This window comes from Halichoerus grypus, chromosome 12, assembly GCF_964656455.1.
Source record: "Halichoerus grypus chromosome 12, mHalGry1.hap1.1, whole genome shotgun sequence".
Taxonomy (NCBI): Eukaryota; Metazoa; Chordata; class Mammalia; order Carnivora; family Phocidae; genus Halichoerus; species Halichoerus grypus.
The window spans coordinates 95,017,314-95,036,612 of record NC_135723.1 but is presented as its reverse complement, the minus strand read 5'-3'; the positions used below and the strand labels follow the sequence as shown (position 1 = coordinate 95,036,612).

At 55.9% G+C, this 19,299-nt stretch overlaps 1 protein-coding gene and 1 long non-coding RNA gene across 5 annotated transcripts; both read right to left on the bottom strand.

The window, feature by feature from the left end:
• Window positions 1–30: 30 nt before the first annotated feature.
• On the bottom strand, window positions 31–8,978 carry ZYX (zyxin). 4 transcript variants are annotated; one of them, XM_036095695.2, is made up of 10 exons: window positions 8,735–8,978; window positions 8,387–8,606; window positions 7,700–7,899; window positions 7,456–7,548; window positions 6,822–7,358; window positions 2,665–2,785; window positions 2,365–2,534; window positions 2,067–2,245; window positions 1,041–1,161; window positions 31–583 (listed from the first exon to the last, which is right to left on the bottom strand). In XM_036095695.2, exons 2-10 carry the CDS (start codon window positions 8,592–8,594, stop codon window positions 479–481), a joined length of 1,734 nt encoding a protein of 577 aa, XP_035951588.2. In that variant the 5' UTR covers window positions 8,595–8,606; window positions 8,735–8,978; the 3' UTR covers window positions 31–478. The 4 variants fall into 4 exon arrangements, with proteins under 4 accessions (XP_035951588.2, XP_035951597.2, XP_035951604.2 ...); XM_036095704.2 differs by having other exon boundaries at window positions 8,387–8,609; window positions 8,740–8,829; XM_036095711.2 differs by having other exon boundaries at window positions 8,740–8,829.
• Window positions 8,979–10,941: 1,963 nt separating this feature from the next.
• LOC144379615 (uncharacterized) lies at window positions 10,942–14,496 on the bottom strand. The gene is made up of 3 exons (XR_013442917.1): window positions 14,309–14,496; window positions 13,681–13,887; window positions 10,942–12,394 (listed from the first exon to the last, which is right to left on the bottom strand). It is a non-coding gene; the product is annotated as an uncharacterized LOC144379615 (long non-coding RNA).
• Between the last annotated feature and the right edge of the window lie 4,803 nt (window positions 14,497–19,299).

Sequence of the window (19,299 nt, the reverse complement as noted above, 5' to 3'; positions counted from 1 at the left end):
GTAGGCACAAAACAGTTGACTCCTAACGAATTCTGGAAAACAGGTTTTTTTATTTGCAGCTGTAGCCACAACCTGGCAGCATGGGGGTGGGTGGGAATGTCCAGGCCGCTCAGCCCGGCCCAGCCCAGCCTCCCGGAGTCAGGGAGTTTCCTGGCCTCAGCAAGCAGAGGACGCGGCTGCCCGGGCGCCAGCCGAGGGCATCGGTCAGCAGTGAAAGCAGCAGTGCTCAACCTGGTGCCCCCTCGGGTGGGGTCCACCGGAGGGTGGTGGGTGGTCCCTGCGGGATGGGGGCGGGCTGGAACCCGGGAGCTGGGACTCTGCAGCGCTAGGCCGTGCTGGGGCCCCGGACAGGGCACTTGGGATCCCGGGCTGGGGGCTGGCGAAGGAGAGGCCGGACGTCAAAAAAATAACTGAAGGGGGGCAGGGTGGTCTCCGTGTGGGTGGTCCGCTGATGGGGAAGGGGCTCGCCCGCCCCCGCTTAGCTCTGGGCTCTGGCGGTGTGGCACTTCCGGCACAGCACGTGGCCATCCAGGGGGAAGCAGCCGTTGTCATCCGCCTCGATGGACAGCGGCTTCCCGCAGTCCTGGGAGAAAGGAAGGAGAGCCCGCTGGCGGGAGGCCCCGGTGTCCCCCACACCTCCGCCTCCAAAGTAGGAAGACCAAATGCCTCCTGGCTTGGCGGATGTCCAGTGTCACTGCCTGTGTCCCCAGCCACACCCACGCCCACTCCTAGCCTCACCTGTCGCCCATTTTCACTCTTGTGCCCTAGGCCGCTCCCACCCAAGGCGGGCGGTGTGGGTAGAGCCGTTTCCAAGGCTCCCACCCAATAAAAGACGTGGGATCCCTCCCACCTGCCTCAGCTCCCCCAGCTGCCTCCTTTAACTTCACCAAGCACAACCCCTTCCCCTCCCACCGGTCACTCTCTTTCTTGGTTTATCCAAAACTCAGTGACGCCACAGCAAGCCCTCCCCGCACTTGCACAGTGACAGGAACATGGTCCCCCCCAACCGCCCAGCCCCGGGGGCCGGAGGCGCGACCAACCTCACACTTGTAGCACTTCATGTGGAAGTTCTTATCCAGAGCGACCACTCGCACGGTCTCCTCGCGGCCGGGCTCAGGCATGATGGGCCCTTCGCAGACGGAGCACCTGGGGGCGTATTGCCTGGAGGGGCCAAAAGCGAGGCGGGAGTCAGACTGGGGGGCACGGGGTGCCCAGGGCTGTCAACTGAAGTGCAGGGAAATGCCATGGTGGTTGCATGGCAACAGGGCAGACGTCTTGGCCCACTTGCCTCACACCCCCAGGCAGAGGAAGCTCAACGGCGAAGTCCTAAGACCAGCCACCTTCTCGGGCCCTTATCAAGGGGAATTTCCTTGCCTTTCCCCCCTCACCCTCCCGAAGCCCCATCCGCCCCAGGAACCTCTGCCACCAGGTCTTTACCTGGTGGTAAAGACCACAGCCAGAGACGCCCTTCTCCAGCCCCCGTGCCTGGACCCCTGACCCTAGCCTACCCCGGCCACGCGGGTGTCTCCGCCCCACTGCTGGGGTGGGTGCAGCGAGGCATGTGACGTTCCGGACACCTCAGGTGGAATTCTGAAAACGTACACTTCACACACACTGGCAGGGGTGGGAGTGAGACGTGCAGTCTTCCCGCACCACCCCTGAGCTATGCTGTGGGATTCTGCTGCGGGCCTAGGAAAGGAGCCACCTTGTAAACACTGTTTCTAGGGGAAAACCAGAGCTCCAAGAAGCTGATCTCCAAAAGAACTTTCAGAACCCAGCCTTTGTGTGAAATGAAGTCCTTCTAGCACACAAGGCTGAACACAAGACCACCCCAAAGCAGCCTCAGGGAGCCCAAGGCCAGGGGGGCCTCGCCAGTAGTGGAACTTGCTACCGAGGTCTGAGGCCCCTGGACGGCTACATCCGGACGAACGGGGCTCTCGCTGTCGGACAGGATGCGGGACCAGAAAGCGAGGCCAGGGGTCTGGAGCTGTCGTGGACTCAGGCGGGCAGCCTAGCTCCCAGACAACCTCAGAGAAGAGCCCGGAAGACAGGAGGTGGGTCCTCACTTGTGGTAGTCGGGGACACAGTGGGGCCGGTTGGCCTGGTCCACGATGAAGGAGGTGCCCTCCAGGGGGCAGGCGCAGACCACACAGGTGAAGCACTGCGGGTGGTAGGCCTTGCCCGTGGCCCTCAGCATGCGGTCAGTGATGGGCTGCCCACACGTGTTGCACTTCTCCAGAGTGTCCTGAGGAGGAAGCAGGAGGGCGTTGGCAGGGAACTCACACCGAAAAGCCAGCCACTGGGGCACATCTGCCCCGCAGCCCCCCCCCCCCCGCCAGCCACGCCCCGGGGTGCTGGACTCACAGTGTAGCAGCCCTCGCAGTAGGGCGCCCCCTCCAGGCTGTAGAACTGCTGTCCTTGCAGCTGCTGCTCACACTGGCGGCAGGTGAAGCAGGTGATATGGAACAGCTGCCCCAGAGCCCGGACGGCGGGCTGCGTGCGCGCCAGGGGCTGATGACACCGGCCACAGGACTCTGGGAAGGCCAGAGAAGACAGAAGTGACGAGGAGGAAGGAGCGCGCGCGAGGGATGCCGAGCCGGGCCCAGCACCGGCCGGCGCCGCAATGCAAGGGCCCAGGTCCCAGCGGCTCGGCGGGGAGCTCACCGTTGACAGCCACGGTCTGCCTCTGAGGATGCTCCATGTCGTGCATCAGCTGCTGGGTCAGCTGCTCCAGCTCCTCTACCTCCTTCAAAGTCAGGGGTCCTGGGGCCCCCGGGGAGCGGACCTGAAACGCCAGTACTTTCTTCAGGCTCTCCGGAGAGTCACCCTGTCTGAGAACTCTCCCCAGCCAGCTCATCCACTTTCTTCCAGTAAGGACTAACTCCCCTCCCACTTCCCAGACACTCGGGTTTGACTCGGAAAGCTCCTCGTCCTCCCTCCCTGACCCCCAGCACCACACAGATAAAGGGGAAGGGGATGACCCTTCCGCCCACTCTGCCCAAACCACCCCCCGCCCCGGGCAGTCACGGACAGGCCAGAACAACTGAGCGGACAGAGGCCACACACACAGCAGCTGAGGTCACCGAAGCCCCCAACACAGCAGGCCACGCGTCAATGGCACAGAGCATGCTCAGACATGGCCCCCCCAGGAGTGGTTGGCACGTGACGGCATGTGCACCCATGTGCACACACACCTACCCGTCCCGCCTGCTGCTGAGCAGCCCCTGTCAGCGTGAGGACACAACACAGGCGGGAATCACAGGTTAAACCCCCAGCGCTCTCTTCTGGAGCCCAGCCCCCAGCTCCCCAGGCAGGGGTCCAGGACTACCTGACCCCACTCCCTCCCCAGTAGGCCTCCGAGAAGGACCATTCGCTAGGCCTGCCTACCCCTTCTATTAAGGGCATCCTGAGAGAGCTGGAGATGGGGGGGTGCAGGTGAGGTTAGGGGGCACCCTGAGCCGTGCCGGGGGGAGGGCCGCAGGGCTTGTGACCTGCACCGACGTCTCCACGACATTCCAACAGAAACACTGGGTTGGTTCTCTCCGTACTGGACAAGCCCACCCAGGCCTGTGCGCCTGTCACTGAATGTTCGACCTGCCAATGCCTTCTCTCCTATAACACCTGGAACCTCCAAGCCTCCCATCTTCCCCGCTACTCGCACCCGTGCGCATCCAGAGCTGCCATCAGCCCGGGGAAGCACAGCTCCACGGAGGCTCCAGCTCCCAGCCCTCTCCCCCGAAGCCTCCTACCACCTCCTGCCCTTCCGTGACCATGGCCCCTGGAAGCCCCTTCCACAATGCAAACCTTACCCTCTCTTCTCCCAATCTTCCCTTCCTGGCATCTTGGGGACAGAGGAAGGGCATTCAGCCAGCCCTTGCTCTCTGGGGCCACTTTAGGTGTCTGTCCCATTCTTTGAAAGTATGAACTATTTGTACACATGGGCTCCCCGTGGGTATCCACATGCCTTCAAGACACGCTCCATCCAGCCACTGTTTTCCCTCTCCGCCTGCCGGCACCAACATCACGGCCTCAACACCCACGGCATTCAGACCTCCAGCTCTTCCACTCCAACTGCTCCAAATGACCTTCCGCCGCGGAACACTCTGGACCCGAGATTTACTGGTCTCAAGTAAGTAAATCTTCCTCCAAGACCCTGGTCTTGAGCTCCCAACAATTACCTTCCTCTCCCCCTCCCCATTCGTACCTACTGAATGAACCGACTCAGAAAGGCTGCTCTGCCTCCCGACCCTCCCCAGGTGTCTCGCGCATCGAAACCTTCTGGCTCGCCTCCCCCTAAGTCTGGTCCCTGAACCATCTATTTCCACACGGCCCTCGCAACTGCTCATGCCACCCCCAGGCACCATCGCTGGCTTATCTGGCCACATCCCCAGCCTGGCCCATGCCACCGCCCGCTTCCTGCTTCTGCCTCCAAGCTGCAGAAAGTAGGTGGAGAGATCACTGAACACCGCAGAGTGAGTTCACAAAACACTGCAGCGCCCTCTGCGCTCGGCCTCAGCCCCGCTGGCTGGGATTTGGCTCCTGCAGATTCCCAGTCGCCTTCCCCACAGCAGCTGTTCCAAACCTTTCCATCTCCTCGAGCCCCCGACTGCGTGGCCCCCTCGCTCACCGATGACCTCACCTCCTACATGACTGAGAAGATGGAAGCCAGCCAGCTCCAGCTCCCTGCTCGTTCCTCCGCTCCCAGAAAACACTGTGGCCACAGCGCCCTTGCTCTCTGGGGATGCGCCCCTCCAGGACGCCATGCCAGCCACAACCCCTGCTCTCAGGCATCGTGAACCCCTCTCCCAACAGCGTCGGCCTCCTGCTTCTCACACGCTCGCCCTCCCTCCCCTCCCGCTGCATCTCCCTGCCAACCTGGGGGCAGGCCGCTCCCCCCTGAGGCAGTAGACTCACCTCCTTTCACTCTGTCCCCACCACAGGGCACCAGCGGGCCACCCCGGAGCCATCTACAACTTCCGAACGGCCAGATCTCTGGCCTTAGTCCTCGTCCACCTCAAACCCCGGCTGAGCAACTGCTCAGCCATCACATTCTAGAGACCCCACCCTGACTTGTGACCCTCTTCCTCCTGATGCCCGTCTTCCCCCCTCCCACCTGGTCAGCCCGAGCATCACCCAAGGTTCTAACTCCCAGACCCTCGGCTCCTCCTCTCGGCAGCCCCTGGGCCCCTGGGCAGCCCCCGAAGCTCCACCAGCTGCTCCGGTGTCACCGCGCATGCTCCATTGCGCACGCCCGCGCCTCGAGTTCGAGGCCCTCTCCTGACACCCAGTCCTCCACGCTTAACTAGATGACAGTTCCAGCTGAGCCCAAGTCCTCCTGGAACCTGTTGCTCAACATGCTTACAACGGGACCCCCTCCTCTTCCCGTCCAAACCATTTCCCCTTCTGGACTTCTCTATTTTGTCGGCAACACCGTCATTCCCCAACACGCCCCTCCTCTTCCACCCGCTTATCAGTTACCAAGCCTGGAGGCTCTTCCTTTTTAACAGCTCTCATATCTGGGCCTTATTTTTCATTGCAACCAGCACTACGACGGCTGCCCGGGAGTGAACTCCCACACATCACTGACCTCCTACCTCCAGCCCAGGCCTCTGCTGGAAAAACTTCCCCCAAAGCTTCCAAAAGCACAACTGTCACCAGCCCTCCAACCTGACCACACGACTCCTCAAAACCCAGGACTCACAGGCTCCCTCGGTGTGTTGTCTTATTTTCCTCCGCCCTCAAGCCCCCCACCTACCTAACCTCCCTAAGTACAGCTCTGCAATACTCCCAGAGGAACTGTCTACTTCCTCTTCTCCAAACACCCCTGCGAACCTAGTGCCCTTGAGTCTTGCTCATGCTGTTCCCACTCAAATGCCCTTCCTTTTCCTCTCGGGACTGGGGCCGCGACGCCTTTCCTAACCCGCAGGCCCCCGTGCTGACGGCTGTCTGGAGTTCCTGTCCCACCAGATTCCGCAAAACTGACTGGCATTTGGCACCCCTTCAACTGTGCCTACACACTAACACACTCGTTCATGCTGTCCGCTAACCTGACGGCTCGTAGGACTACATGACCGGCAGGGTCCCCTGAACCTGAAGGCAAAAATGGTCACACAGGAACGGTAACTTTCCTACTCTGAGCATTCAAGAGCTAGATACAGACCCCAGCCCTTCCTATGAGTTAGCTCACTTACTCTTCACGACCACTGGGTGGGGGAACGGTGGGGAAACTGAGGGCCAAAGTTCACCTAACTTGCCTAGGGTCTTGCGAGCCGGGAATTCTATCCCCAGCCCATCTGACTCGCTCAGACTTCACCTCTTTGAGAGACCTCTTCCCTCCAGAGCACAGAGCACAGTGCCTGGCACCCAGCAGATGCTAGCTCAGCCAGTGTTTACTGACGCTGTGACTCTTATCATCAGATGGGCCCCGGGGCAGTGAGCGTGGCTCAGAGGAGCAGAGACATTAACTCAAGAATCCAAGAAGGGGAAAGAAGCAAGGTTGGGCTGCTGATGATCTCATCCCTCCCTTTAACATTCTAGGGGGCAGGGTGCAAGGGAAGGTCCACCAAATCCCCCTCTTGATTCAGAGCTTGTGCTGCTCCCCGACTCCCGGTAAGGCCCCACCCAGACCCAGACCCAGCCAGGCCCTCCTCCTCCTCTGACCACTGACCCACCAGGCCAACTTCAGAGGCTCAAAACCCCTACCCCACAGCCCCCACGTCCACCTCCCTCTCTGGGGCCACCTTCGCCCTCATTCTCTGGCTCCTGACTTAGCCCCAGCCCCAGGCCCCTGGTCTCAGGCTGGTCCTCCCACCCTTCCTCACCTGATTTTGGTTTTGAGCCGGTGGGGGCACTGGATGCTGTTTCTCCTGCACTCGGGGCTTCTCCTTCTGCTGAGCATAGGTGAAGCTGGGGGGCTGAGGGGAGCCTGTGCTACTGGAAGAGGGAACTTCAGGGGACCCCAGCTTCTGATTGGGCTGTGACCCAGGTCCACCCGGGGCTCCAGGGCTGAACTTGGAGGCCACGGGAGTGAACTTGGGAGTGACTGGAGAAAACTTAGGGGCAGGAGATGGGGCTGGGGGTCCTCGAGGCTGGGTGTTAACCAAAGGCACAGGCTGGGGATGAGCCTGGGGCTGGGGCTGCACGTGGAGCTGGACCTGAGGCTTGGCCTGGGGCTGCACATGGAACTGGGTCTGGCTGGGAGGCTTAGCCTGAGCCTGAGCCTGGGCCTGGGGCAGAGGCTGGGAGCTAGAAGGGGACTTCCAAGGAGGCAGGGGTGCCGTGCCCCCAGCTGCAGGCTTAGTATTGGACTTGGGGATGAATGGAGTGGCGACTGGTGGGGGTACATATCCAGATGACACCTGCAAGGAAGGGGAGCAGGAGGGAAGAGAAGCTCAGTTAGAGGGGTGGGCCCACCTTTCCTCCCTGCCCTGCCTTTCCTAGTCTCCTGTCCCTTACCCGGGCTTTGAAGGGATCATTCCTGGTCATGTCATCCAGCAGCGAGGACAGAGAGTCGATCTCCAAATCAATACTGCTCACCTTCTCCCTGGGCTAGAGGGTCAGGGGTCAGAGCCCCGATCCCAGGTCTCCATTCCCACCTCACCCCCATCAGGCCAGAGGTGCAGGGGAGGCCAGAGGTAAGGACTCTCCTCTCCTCCCTGGGGGGCATCCCACCGTAGCCACCCCTCCCAAGCCCCCATACCTGTGGTGGGGGAGGTATGGCAGCCTCGGGCCCTCCCTCTTCCTCCAGTGGAGGCGGAGGGGAAGGGAAGATCTCCTCCTCCAGAGACTCAGAGGGAAATGGTTCCTCCACAGGGGGAGGGGGAGGTGGGAAGGCACCTCCTAGAGCACCCTCCGAGTCGTCGCCATCCCCAAGGACAGGAGGGGGTGGTAGGGGAAAGTCTGAGGTAGGAAGGCGAGAGGGGAGTCAGGAGAGAGGACAGTCAGCAGGAGACCCCTCCACCCCTTCCCCAAGTTACTCTCCCTCTCCAGCTCTCACCCCTAACCCAAGAATTCTCCCGGGGGCCGCGGAGCGTGTGGGAAGGAAAGGGAGAGGCAGGACGCCCTGGGAGCACTGGGTCAGTAAAGGCGGGGGACTCGACCGTGGAGTGATGCAGCTCCCGTTACACTTGGGAAAACGGACCCGGAGGGGAAGATTCGTGCCCCACATTCCCGCCTCCCCACCCCCAGGCGGGGGACTTGGAACGGTCCCAGGAGCCCTGGCTCCCAGCCATGAGCTCCACGATGAGGTAAGAACATCTGCTCGGGACAGGCTAGCTGCGCCCAGCCCCCTTCGTGCAACCTTTCCAGACACCCCCAAACTCCCGAAACCACTGTCCCCGCCCGGCGCAGAGCCGCCGGGGTCCAGCCCCCAAGCCCAGCCGCATACCTTCCGGGGGCGGCGGGGGGATCTCGCCCACCCGGCCCATCTGCGCGCGCTGGGCCCCGGCGGCCGGGGGAGCCTCGCTGTCCCCGGGCCGGAAAGGATTCACTTTGGGCTTTGGGGCCACCACCGGGCCGAACTTCTTCTGCGGGGCGTAAAAAGCCGGAGCCGAGACCGAGACGGAGATCGCGGGAGGCGGGCGGGGGGCCGCCATGGCCAGGCCGGGCTGCTGGGGGTGGGCGGCCAGGTTACGCGGCGCCGGGCCCGGGCGGACGACCCCCAGCCGGCCCGGCTCCCCGCGGCGCCCGCGCCCCCGCCCCTCCCCGTGCGCGGCCGCCGGGCGGCTCCCTGCACCTCACCGCGGGCCGGAGCGTGCGCGCCGCGTCTCTCGTGGCCGCCTCGCAGCCGGGTCCGAGGACTCTGCGTCCGGGTCCCGAGCAGCCTCCAGCCTGGCGGGGAGGGACGCAGGGAAGAGGGAGGGAAGGAGGGGGCGGGGAGAGAGCGGCGCTCAGACCATACAAGGAGCTGCCCGGAGAGGGGGCGGGAAGAGGCGGGGAGGGCGGACCCGGCAGGAAACTCCCCCAGGAAGGGGCCCTCCTCCGGACCCGGGGCCCGAGGCTCAGCCAAGGTCCTCCCGCCCCGCCGCCCGGGCCGGGCCCAGACCTCCCCTCCCCAGGCACAGGCCTCTGATGTCATTTCCTGACTCGCCACCGCCACCACCTGCCCCCCCACCCCCCGCCCGACCCGCGGGTGCCCGAGATCTGACTCACCGTCTCCACTCCCGGCGGAGCCCGCGGAGGTCGAGCGGCTGCCCCAGAGGTGGCGAAGCGGCCCGACTGCGCGTCCGCCGCGGCGCAGCCCCCTCCTCTCCCGGCCTGCCGCTACCTGCCCCCGCCACCTCCAGCCGCTCCTCCGCCTCCCACCCAGCCGCCGGCCCCGGGCCCCGTCCCCTCCGGCTCAGCCCAGACCGGCAGGACTGGGACGGAAACGGGCTCCAGGGTGGACGGGGATGGTGAGTGGGGGTTCTCCCTGCCCACGCCCCCCCGGGCCCTTCTGTGACCCCGAGGCGGGGTGTGAGCACGAACCTCGAGGGTCCTTGGAGGATCCTAACTTCAAATCTTGGGCAGCCGCCTAAGGCTTCTAGGAATTCGCATCACCCGCGCCCCCGCCTGCAGATCAGTTAAGCTTCGCGGGAGGGAGAGACCGGGAATGGAGGTGGGGGGCGGGGCGGAGGCGAGGGCGGCCGACGGGAGGACGGATGTGGACCCGGGCGACAGGGCTTCGCCAGGACTTCAGCGCCCACCGTGACCCACCCTTCCGAGAGCCTTTGCCCCGGGGCAAGCGGAGCCTGCGTTCGGTGGAGCCCCCCCACTGGTCCGACCGGATTCCTCAGCCTGGGACTCAGCCCCTGGCTACGCAAAAGGGACAGACCTAGGCGCTTTTTTTTTTTCTTTGTTTTTAATTGAACATGGAAATTTACCAAATTGCTGCCTGAATTCCAGCACATCACTACCTGCAGAGTAGGCAGACATATGGCATTTCGGCCTGTGGGGCCAATGTATCACCCGCGGGTGCTTCCTTTTCTCTCATTCTGTGCTGCCAACCTTCACTGCTATCCAAGGCAGTCGGCACCATACTCAATAGGCACTTCCAGTCCTTGGCCCTCCAAATGGGCCATACCCTACTGTCAGCGGGCCTCTGGGCCATGCTCTAGAGACCTTCCAGACTCAGCCCTCACATTTGCCACAAGAAAACAGGCTGGGGGGCTCCTGGGGGGCTCAGTCGTTAAGCGTCTGCCTTGGGCTCAGGTCATGATCTCAGGGTCCTGGGAGCCCCTCTTTGGGCTCCCTGCTCAGCGGGAGGCCTGCTTCTCCCTCTCCCCCTCCCCCTGCTTGTGTTTCCTCTCTCGCTGTGTCTCTCTCTGTCAAATAAATAAATAAAATCTGAAAAAAAAAAAAAAGAAAGAAAACAGGCTGGAAGCTTAGGTGATGCGGCCAGGTCCTACCCAGTAAGCTTCAGGGTCTAGACTAGAACTGGGTATCTTGAGGGCTGTAATGTGAGAGCTCATTCCCCTATGCTCTGGTGTCAGGTAAAGCAACCCTGGATACAAGAGAGCAGAGTGAGGTCAGGCTTCAGAGACCCAGCCTGAGTGCCCAAAATAAGTGACAAGTGTCTTCATTCTCTCTGCTTCATTTTCTCTGTAAAAAAAGGGTGATCTTCAATCCACCGACCTTATTGCATTGTATGGAAAAACAAATAAAACTCCATATCTGAAAGTGCCATATAATGCTCAGTATTATTATTCAAGTCCCAGTTCTGCCCAGAAAGGAAATTCTGGTGGGTTAACCTAGAGCCAGTTTCCCCTTGGGGTTGGCAGGCAGACCTCTCATGGGCCTTGGTACACGCAAAGCCCTGCTCCTTTCTTCCACCTTATGGAGTAACTAATTCTACGTTCATCTCCTTCTATGACCCCACTCATCTTTTCTTTTCTCTAGCGTCCTACTGTCTGCCCCGGGATTTCTCTCAGCCACAAGCACGTGTGGCCAAGTATGATACTGAGCCTGCAGTGCAGACCTCCTCTGACACGTAGGAGCTGGTTCTGGGCCTGTCCCTATGAAGATCTGCTAGAAATTTGATACTAGATTTTCCGTGCATGTCGGAGATGGTGTCTTGGGCTTTACGGACCCAAAGTCTCACTGCCAACCCTTCAAAAGACAGTTGGCCCTTGAACGACATTGGTTTGAACTGTGCGGGTCTATCTATACGCAGGGTTTTGTTTTGTTTTGTCTTTTGAGGAATACAGTACTGTAAATGTATTTTCTCTTCCTTAAGATCTAATTAACATTTTCTTTTCTCTAGCTTCCTTTATTGTGAGAATACATCATATAATACATATAGCATACAAAATATGTGTTCATGGTCTGCTTATGTTACTTCCAGACAACAGTCTATTAGTAAAGTCTGGGGGAGTCAAAAGTTATAGGCAGATTTTTGACTGCACAGGGGTCAGGGCCCCTGACCCCCACGTTGTTCAACAGTGAACTATACACCCACTTGGGGATAAAAGCTAGGAAGATGGTTTCCAGATAGCATTGCAAGAGTAAAAGCCGACTACCCTCCAAATGTCTCCTTAAGGAATGTGCGTGTGCGAAATATAGTACGTTTAATTGTTAGGCAGCTGAACCTATTTATAAATCAAGAATAGAAGAGTGCGTAGGCAGGCTTCGTTTTACTGACAACTAAGAGCATTTGGGATACAGAATATTAAACCTAAGAGTTTTAAGCCAGCTTTTCTAAATACAAGTAGAAACGCTGCAGAGCATCCCAGAAGGACACATTCACTAGGCTGAGACATCTCAAGCGTAGCTTCAGGGTCACACAATGCACACAATGAACAGGGGCAGCCCTACGGATTCTTAGGTATTTTCTTAAGTAAGCAATTCTAATTGGCTTTTTTGGGCAGTAGGTGTAAAGTGTAGAAAGTGAGTAGATGTTCTCTGGGGCCAGGCGAGAGAGAGGACGTGACCTTTTGCTACCGAAAACATCTCTGCACACCTCCGAGGACCGATATTCACCAGGTCTCAGAAGGTTTGCTTCAAGGGCACACAACATAAACAAGAAGTTAGAGGCAGTCGAGGAAAAAAAAAAAAAAAGGAGGGAACCAGGGCAAGGAATTCCGAAATGAAAAGAGGGATGTCATCACCGAGTTCTTTCTGTATGCTGGCTGCAGACAGAGGGTCAACAACGCTCCGGACGTGGTGCGGGATGCTGAGACAAGGGCAGGAACCGCAACCACCATAACGTCACCACCACGTAACGCCACCACCACCAATAATAATAGCACACTGAGCTGCAGCTTATGTGTGCAGCCAGGCACAAGACTAAGCACTTTAAACATATCCCCCCTATTTTATCCTCACAATAAACCTGTGAGGAAGGTACATTATTATCCCATTTTTCAGGTAAGGAAACTGAAGCCAACCAGATGTTGGATTTCTTTTTTCAACTCCAAAACTGCAAAAAAAAAAAAAAAAAAAAAAAAAAAATTGCAATGCAAAAAAAGAGAAAAATTGCAATACAAATATTTTACTATTTGTATACTTCTGCCCCCCATGTACACCCTTGCAGTCCCTCATTTCTTCCCTTCAAGAGCCCCAGCCTGGTGCATCGACAACCTCTTCAGGTAAGCCTCCGACTCCATCCCTCACTGAAGTACTGGTGCCTTTCTGTCTGTCTGTCCATCTGCATGTATGTATTCACACTCACGTTTTGTATATATGAGATCTATATATACATATATATGTATATATATGTATTTTATATCTACATTCTAGGCACGCTGGAGATTTTGTGTATACATACAAGAGACAAGCCTTTGTACCCAAGTGTGAGATGCCAGCAGAAGACATGCTTAGGCTACAAGCAACCTTTTGTATATTATGCTTTTGTATAATATATAGTTTTGTATAACAGAACATTTCCAGGAGGCTTCTCAAAGAGTTGTTAACAGTGGTTGGTGTTATGGTATGGAACTGGGAGCAAGCAGAAGACTTTTATAACTGTTGTCTTTTTCTCCATTAACATGCATTACTTTTATAATTTTTAAAAAGGAAAAGAAAGAAAGAAGAGCAATGACAAGGCCACTGTCTCTTCCCTTCGGTTGGAGGGCTCTCTTGCACTGAGTACCGGGAGCACAGGGTCTGCAGCTCTCCCGCTTCCTCCAATATTTACTCCTCTCCTAGTCCCCCTTGCATTTCTTGTCAGTGCAAAATAAGCTCTCGCAGCTGGAAGGACAGACGCCAGGCAGGGGCTGGGTCGGGGCTGGTGCAGCACCCAGCAAGACCCAGGGAGCTTGGTGGCAAAGCCAAGTAAGAGCAGCGTCCTGCCCAGCCCAGGGGCCACCCCCTCCTCCCCACCCCCCTGCCATGGAAAGGATGCACTGACAACCACAAATGCCCCCTCTGTCCTCCTTTCTTCCAGGGCCGGCCCAACAGGCTGATATCAAAACAACATCCTCGGTGCACTTTTCTCTTCCCTCCCTCACTTCGGTTCAACCAACATTTACTAATAACTTCTATATTCTAGGCACTCTGGATATAAAGATAAAACCAGTTCTTGCCTTCAAGGAACTCTCCATCTAGAGGAGAAAACACTTAAGCGGATATTTTAGTATAATAGGGTAAGTGTTCAGGTTAGGAAAAAAGCTTTCGCCCACCCAATAGTGCTGCTTGGTGCGGCCACACTCCTTACAATAACTGGGTGGCCTTCTGGCCCCTTAAACCTCATTATGATGGTCCCACCAGGTCCCAAGCCACAGTGAGCAGAGCCTGTGTAGGGCATCCGGAGAGCAGAGGTCAGAGGAGCAGTGGAAGGCAGGGCTCCATCCATCCCCAGGTCGGAGCCAGATGGGCACCCAAAGGCGCTGTGTCAGCAAGGCAGAAATGCATGGTGGCCGTGGGGGGCAGGAGGACAGATGGTCAGATGGCGAAGAGTCAGCAGCCAGGGAGCTGGGAAGGGCAGACAGGAAAAGAGACCCAGGGCTCCCACAGCAGCACGGGGGGCTTGCTGGCACAGGGTCCAGCCACTAGCGAAAGCATCTGCTGCCTTCCTTCTCCCTGAGCCCAAGCAAGCCAAAATCAGAGAGGTCTGGCCTAGAAGCTCGAGTGTTTGTCACCAAAAATTGCAGATTAAGTGGCTCTAGAGAGTACATATCTCGGGAAGTAGGGGGGTTAACTATAGAGAGATAACCTAGGTGCTTGAGACGAGGAGTACTTCTGTTTCTTTCGTGGTTACTGCCTTTAAGAAGATGGGCCTAATATGAAGAAACCCACCAGGCTAATTCTGACAAAGGAAGTGGGCGCTCCCGAGCAAAGCCACAGAGCTTGTTCAAGCTTCCTGGGGTGCCTTCCTGCCACTGGGTTTATTTACCTGCCATCCAGAGATGCCACCCACGCGGCAAACGGACACCCAATCTCAGAGAGAGGATCCACCCAGAACACAGACGTCTTCCTACATAGACTGTCCCCTCTCGCTTCTCGAGCAAAGCCAAGAGACAAGCCTTTGTACTCCAGTGTGAGATGCGAGCAGAGGACACGCTTCGGCTACCAGCAACCCACCCAATTCCAGCCAAGCTGTCGTAATCTCTGTAGTAGCAGGGCCTAGGAGACCTAGCGCGGCGCCTGCCACAGAGCGGGGGGCCATGTGTGCATTTGCAGACTGAAAGTGAGCTCCTGAACCATGGAAATCTCATACTAGATCAGAAAGGCCTGTGTTTAAGGGCTTTTAAATCATCTTGAGTCGTTCATTTATCCATTTAACTGACATTTGTTGAGTACCTACCGTGTGCAGGACTTCGTTAGGTGCTGGGGATACAATATTGAGCAATAACAGACATGAGCTCAAGGCCTCATGAAGGGCCACGCCCTTGGAGAGGCTACTAGGGGAGATAAATATTAATCCAATAATCATAAATGCAAAACTGCAGCTGTTACTAGGACTTCGAGGGAAAGATACATGATGTCTCATGAGAGATGCGATCTGGTGCGGGAGCTTCAGGAAGGGATGGCCAAGCTGAGATCTGAAAGATAAGGAGTTAAGGAGGCAAAGTGGGAGGGGAAGGGCATTCCACGCAGAGGCAGGGGCAAGAGCAGAGCCCTTGCAGGCTGTGGGCACGCGCTGCCCGGGGGAGCGGGGGAAGGCGGGCTGGGCGGGACCCTCCGCGGGTGTGGCGGAAGCGCGCTCCGGGGAGCTGGGGAGGGGGCGGTGCAGACATGCGGAGCGCACTTGGTCCCGCGAGCGGCGGGGAGCCACTGCAGAGTTCCAGGTTGAAAAGAATGGCATGAAAAGACGGGAGTTTTGAAAATCTCACTGTGGGGGCAATGTGGAGAATAGCAGGAGGGTCCAGGACAGATGTGGACAGACTCATGGGGGAGGAGGATGTTTGTGGAGATGGACAGAAGTGGATAGATTGAGGGCTGTTTAGGGAAGAAATCATCGGCAGAACCTAGTGACGTCTTGAATCTGATGCCTGGGCAGGGAGGGGAGAGGATGGGGAGTTGAGGAGAACGAGGCATCGTGGACCCAGCCCAGCTTCTGGCTGGTACCTGCCCAGAGTGCGGTGCTCAGGGCTGAGAGGTGCAGGTCTGGGAGGAAGACTGTGTTTTGCTTTGGACCTGCTAGGAATGAGAGGGTGTACGGTAGGCAGTGGGCTATCCCGGTCCAGAGCAGAGCAGAGAGAACTCTGCGGAGTATCCACATTTACGAGTCATCTGCCTCCACGTAGTAATGCGAAGCTGCTATTGGCTGGAAAAAAATCGCCTAGTGAGTAGTTGAGAGGACCTACGATGGGCTTTGATGGATTAGAGCATTTGTGGGACAGGTGGAGAGGGAGGCGCGACTCTCCGAATAAAGAATCCCCTCCCTAGGCCCCCTCCTCCCCTCCAGCAGGGGTGAAGAATGGAGGCCTCCTCCCTTGCACCTCCTTCCCTCCCCACCTGGCCTCCATGTGCTGTGATTGCATTAAGCTCCTTAACCCCATATATCAGTCACGGTAGGAAGCCCCAGATGCCCAGCTCACCCCACATCTTGCTCCTCTGCCCAGCTCCTGACACCAGTGCTGGGGCCCTCGGGATCTCATAGCCACTGCCAACCTGTTCTTCCAGCATTCTCTCCCCACTCGCTCTAACCTGGATCACCTCTGAGGACACACCCCCCTCTGCAGCCCTCTCAGGTGGCAATAAAAGTTTTCCCCTAGACTTCTTACCAGTAGCCCTGGATGTGGAACAGATCTCCCTTTTGATCCTCGTTACTGCTTCCACACTATTCTCCTTCCCTCCTCCCTAAAATCCCCAGCTTTGAATATCTTGTCATCGGACTATCCCACCTACTGTCTGTCTGTGGCACAGCCATCTATTGCCCTGGGCCATTACTCCTTGTTTCTCATTGTTATGTCCTAGCTCACGGGCACTTTCTCCAAAATAACGTTGCTGATAAGTCTTGGTGATTTCAACATCACAAAGATGATACCTTCCTTCCCTCTGCATCTCTGTTCCTTGCACTTCTCTGGTCCCACGTCTTTGCTCTGCCTCAAGCACTATTCCTTGTGGTAATACCCTATACCAATATTGACCAAAAGAAATGTGAGCCATATATTTAATTTAAAAAGAAACTAAAGGGGTGGCTCAGTGGGTTAAGCGTCTGCCTTTGGCTCAGGTCATGAGGGTCCTGGGATCGAGCGGAGCCCTCAGGCTCTCTGCTCGGCGGGGAATCTGCTTCTGCCTCTCCCTCTGTCTGCTGCTCCCCCTGCTTGTGCTCTCTCTCTCTCTCTGTGTCAAAAGATAACATCTTTAAAAAAAAAAAAGAAACAGGTCACAGTAACTTCAATAATAGGTTTAATGTAGTGTATCCAAAATATTATCATTTCAACATGTAATCAATATTTTAAAATTATTAATAAAACATTTTATATTTTTTTGGTACTAAGTCTTGGGGATTTGGAATGCATTTTACCCTTACATCACATCTCGATTCGGACAAGGCCCATTTCAGTGCTCAGCGGTCATCCGTCACTGGTGACTACTGTGATGGACAACCCCGGCTCTAAAAGCCTTGTACCACCCTTTCCCAATCACAGTTTCAAGCAACCCTCTCTCCAACCAGCTCCTCATATCTTTCCAGTTCACTCCCTTCTTTTAGCTTAACCCTAACAATCCTTGGACCCACTGGGACCTACAATTTATGTCAGCTTTTCTCTTTATCTCCCCCTGCATCATGCCCTCCCTACCCAGTTGAAATGCCTCGGGCAATCATGAGAGCTACAGCCTTGCACCTGCCCTCAAATCCCTCCTGCATCCCACTTTGTGGTACTCACTGGGCAAAACCCAAACCTGGGTTCAACCCAACTCTACCAAACACACACCTGTAGCCAGGCATGGGGCAGGAGGCAAACACACAGCCCTTCTGACCAGTCTCATTTTAAAATTCATGACAACAAGCCTTCTGGTACCACTCAGCAACTCCACTTCCCCGTAACCATGCCAATTTCTCTTGTCCATTCACTTCCTACTCTTTCAAAAGACTTCTAGTTCTTTCCTCTCTTCAACTTCTACCCCATCCACTCCCACCACCGATGACCTTGCTTCCTGTTGCACTGAGAAAATTGATGAAATGGAAAAGACCTTGCCCAGGCTCCCCTGATGTCCACCCCCACCCTGAGTCTGCGTTCCTGCCCTCTACTCTCCTTCCTCTTAGTCTAATAAATGACCCATAAAGCCGCTACCACTCTTGCACTAGATTCAACACCTCCTCATCTGCTCCAGGATATTGCTCCAGGAATTAATGCACTCTCTTGAATTTCAGTGTTTCCTTCTCCACTAGATCATTCTCATCAGTATAGAGATATATGCTAGTGTTTGCCCCAACTTAGAAATTAATGCCCCCCCAGCTACCGCTCCATTTCTCTGTTCATTTCCTGAGTTCTGTATACTTGTTATATCTAATTCTTCTTCTCCCATTTTCTCTTAACTTGCTCTAGTCATCTTTTACCCCCAGCACTGTACCAACATTACTTTTCTCAAGAACTCCACATTGCCAGTTAATGAACAACTCTTGGTTCCTACTTTTCTTGACATATCAGCTATATTTTATTCAGTTGTTTACTCTCTTCTTTATGAAGCATCTGTAAACATCTGTTGCTTCACTCTCTGTGTATCATGTTCTCTTATTTTCTTCCAACCCCGCTGGTTCATATTTCTCGTTCTCCTTGTCTGGCTCCAGCTTATCTGCTCAGCCTCTAAGTGCTGAGATTGAGTCCTTGCATCTCTTCTCCTCCATCTGTGCACTCTTCTTGCTGACCATACCCAGTCCCGAGCCTATAGGTGCCATCTCTATACTAATGATCCCCAACTGTGTACCTCTATCTTGGATCTTTCCTATGACCCAAAAACACATACATCCAACCTCTTACTCATCCTTCCCACTTGATTATCTAATAGACATTTCAAAGTAAATATGTCCAAAACTTAACTCCGACTCTTTCTCCCCAAAACTTGTTCTACCCATAATCTTCCTCATTCAGCTGATAGAAACTCCATTCTTTGGTTCAGACCAGAAGTTTTGGATACATCTCTGACATCTCTCTTTCTTTGGCGCTACAAATCCATGGAATCCTGCTGACTCTGTCTTCAAAACATTTCCAGAATCTGGCGACTTCTCCCCATCTCTACCACTACTCTCTTGGTCAGAGTCTCCATTATCTCCTCCGATTTACTGCACTATCTTGCCTCCCTACAGTCTACTCAAAATATAGATGCCAATGTTATCCTTTCATCTCATTTCACATCATGTTACTCTGATCAAAACTCTCCTTTCTCATTTCACTCGGAATGAAAGCCAGAGTAAAAGGCTCTACCTAAACAAGTCCCACATACTCTCTGAGCTCATCTCCTATGACTCATTCTGCTCTAAACATGCTGGCCTCCTTGTTTCCCCTCCAACATGCAAGTCACATTCCCACCCAAGAGCCTTGCACCTGCTGTCTCTCTGCTTGGAAGGCTTTTCCCCAGACATCTGCATGGGTCATTCTATTATCCCCTTCATACTCTTCCTCAAATGCCACCTTCTCAGTGAGACCATCCCTGACCACCCTGGTTAAAACTACATACATTTGGGACACCTGGGTGGCTCAGTCATTTGAGCATCTGCCTTCAGCTCAGGTCATGATCCCAGGGTCCTGGGATTGAGTCCAACATCGGGCTCCCTGCTCAGTGGGGAGTCTGCTTCACCCTCTCCTTCTGCCTCTGCCCTGCCCCTCTGCTTGTGCCCTCTCTCTCTCTCTCTCTCTTTCTCAAATCAATAAATAAAATCTTAAAAAAAAAAAAACTACATACATTTAAAACTACGTACTACAAAACTACATGGGG

Coding starts and splice junctions, on each gene's coding strand:
- ZYX (XM_036095695.2), bottom strand. CDS start 8,594: ATGGCGGCCCCCCGCCCGCCTCCCGCGATCTCCGTCTCGGTCTCGGCT. Junction 7,359..7,455: donor ATGATCCCTTCAAAGCCCGG/GTAAGGGACAGG, acceptor CCTTCCTTGCAG/GTGTCATCTGGATATGTACC. Junction 2,535..2,664: donor GCAGACCGTGGCTGTCAACG/GTGAGCTCCCCG, acceptor TGGCCTTCCCAG/AGTCCTGTGGCCGGTGTCAT.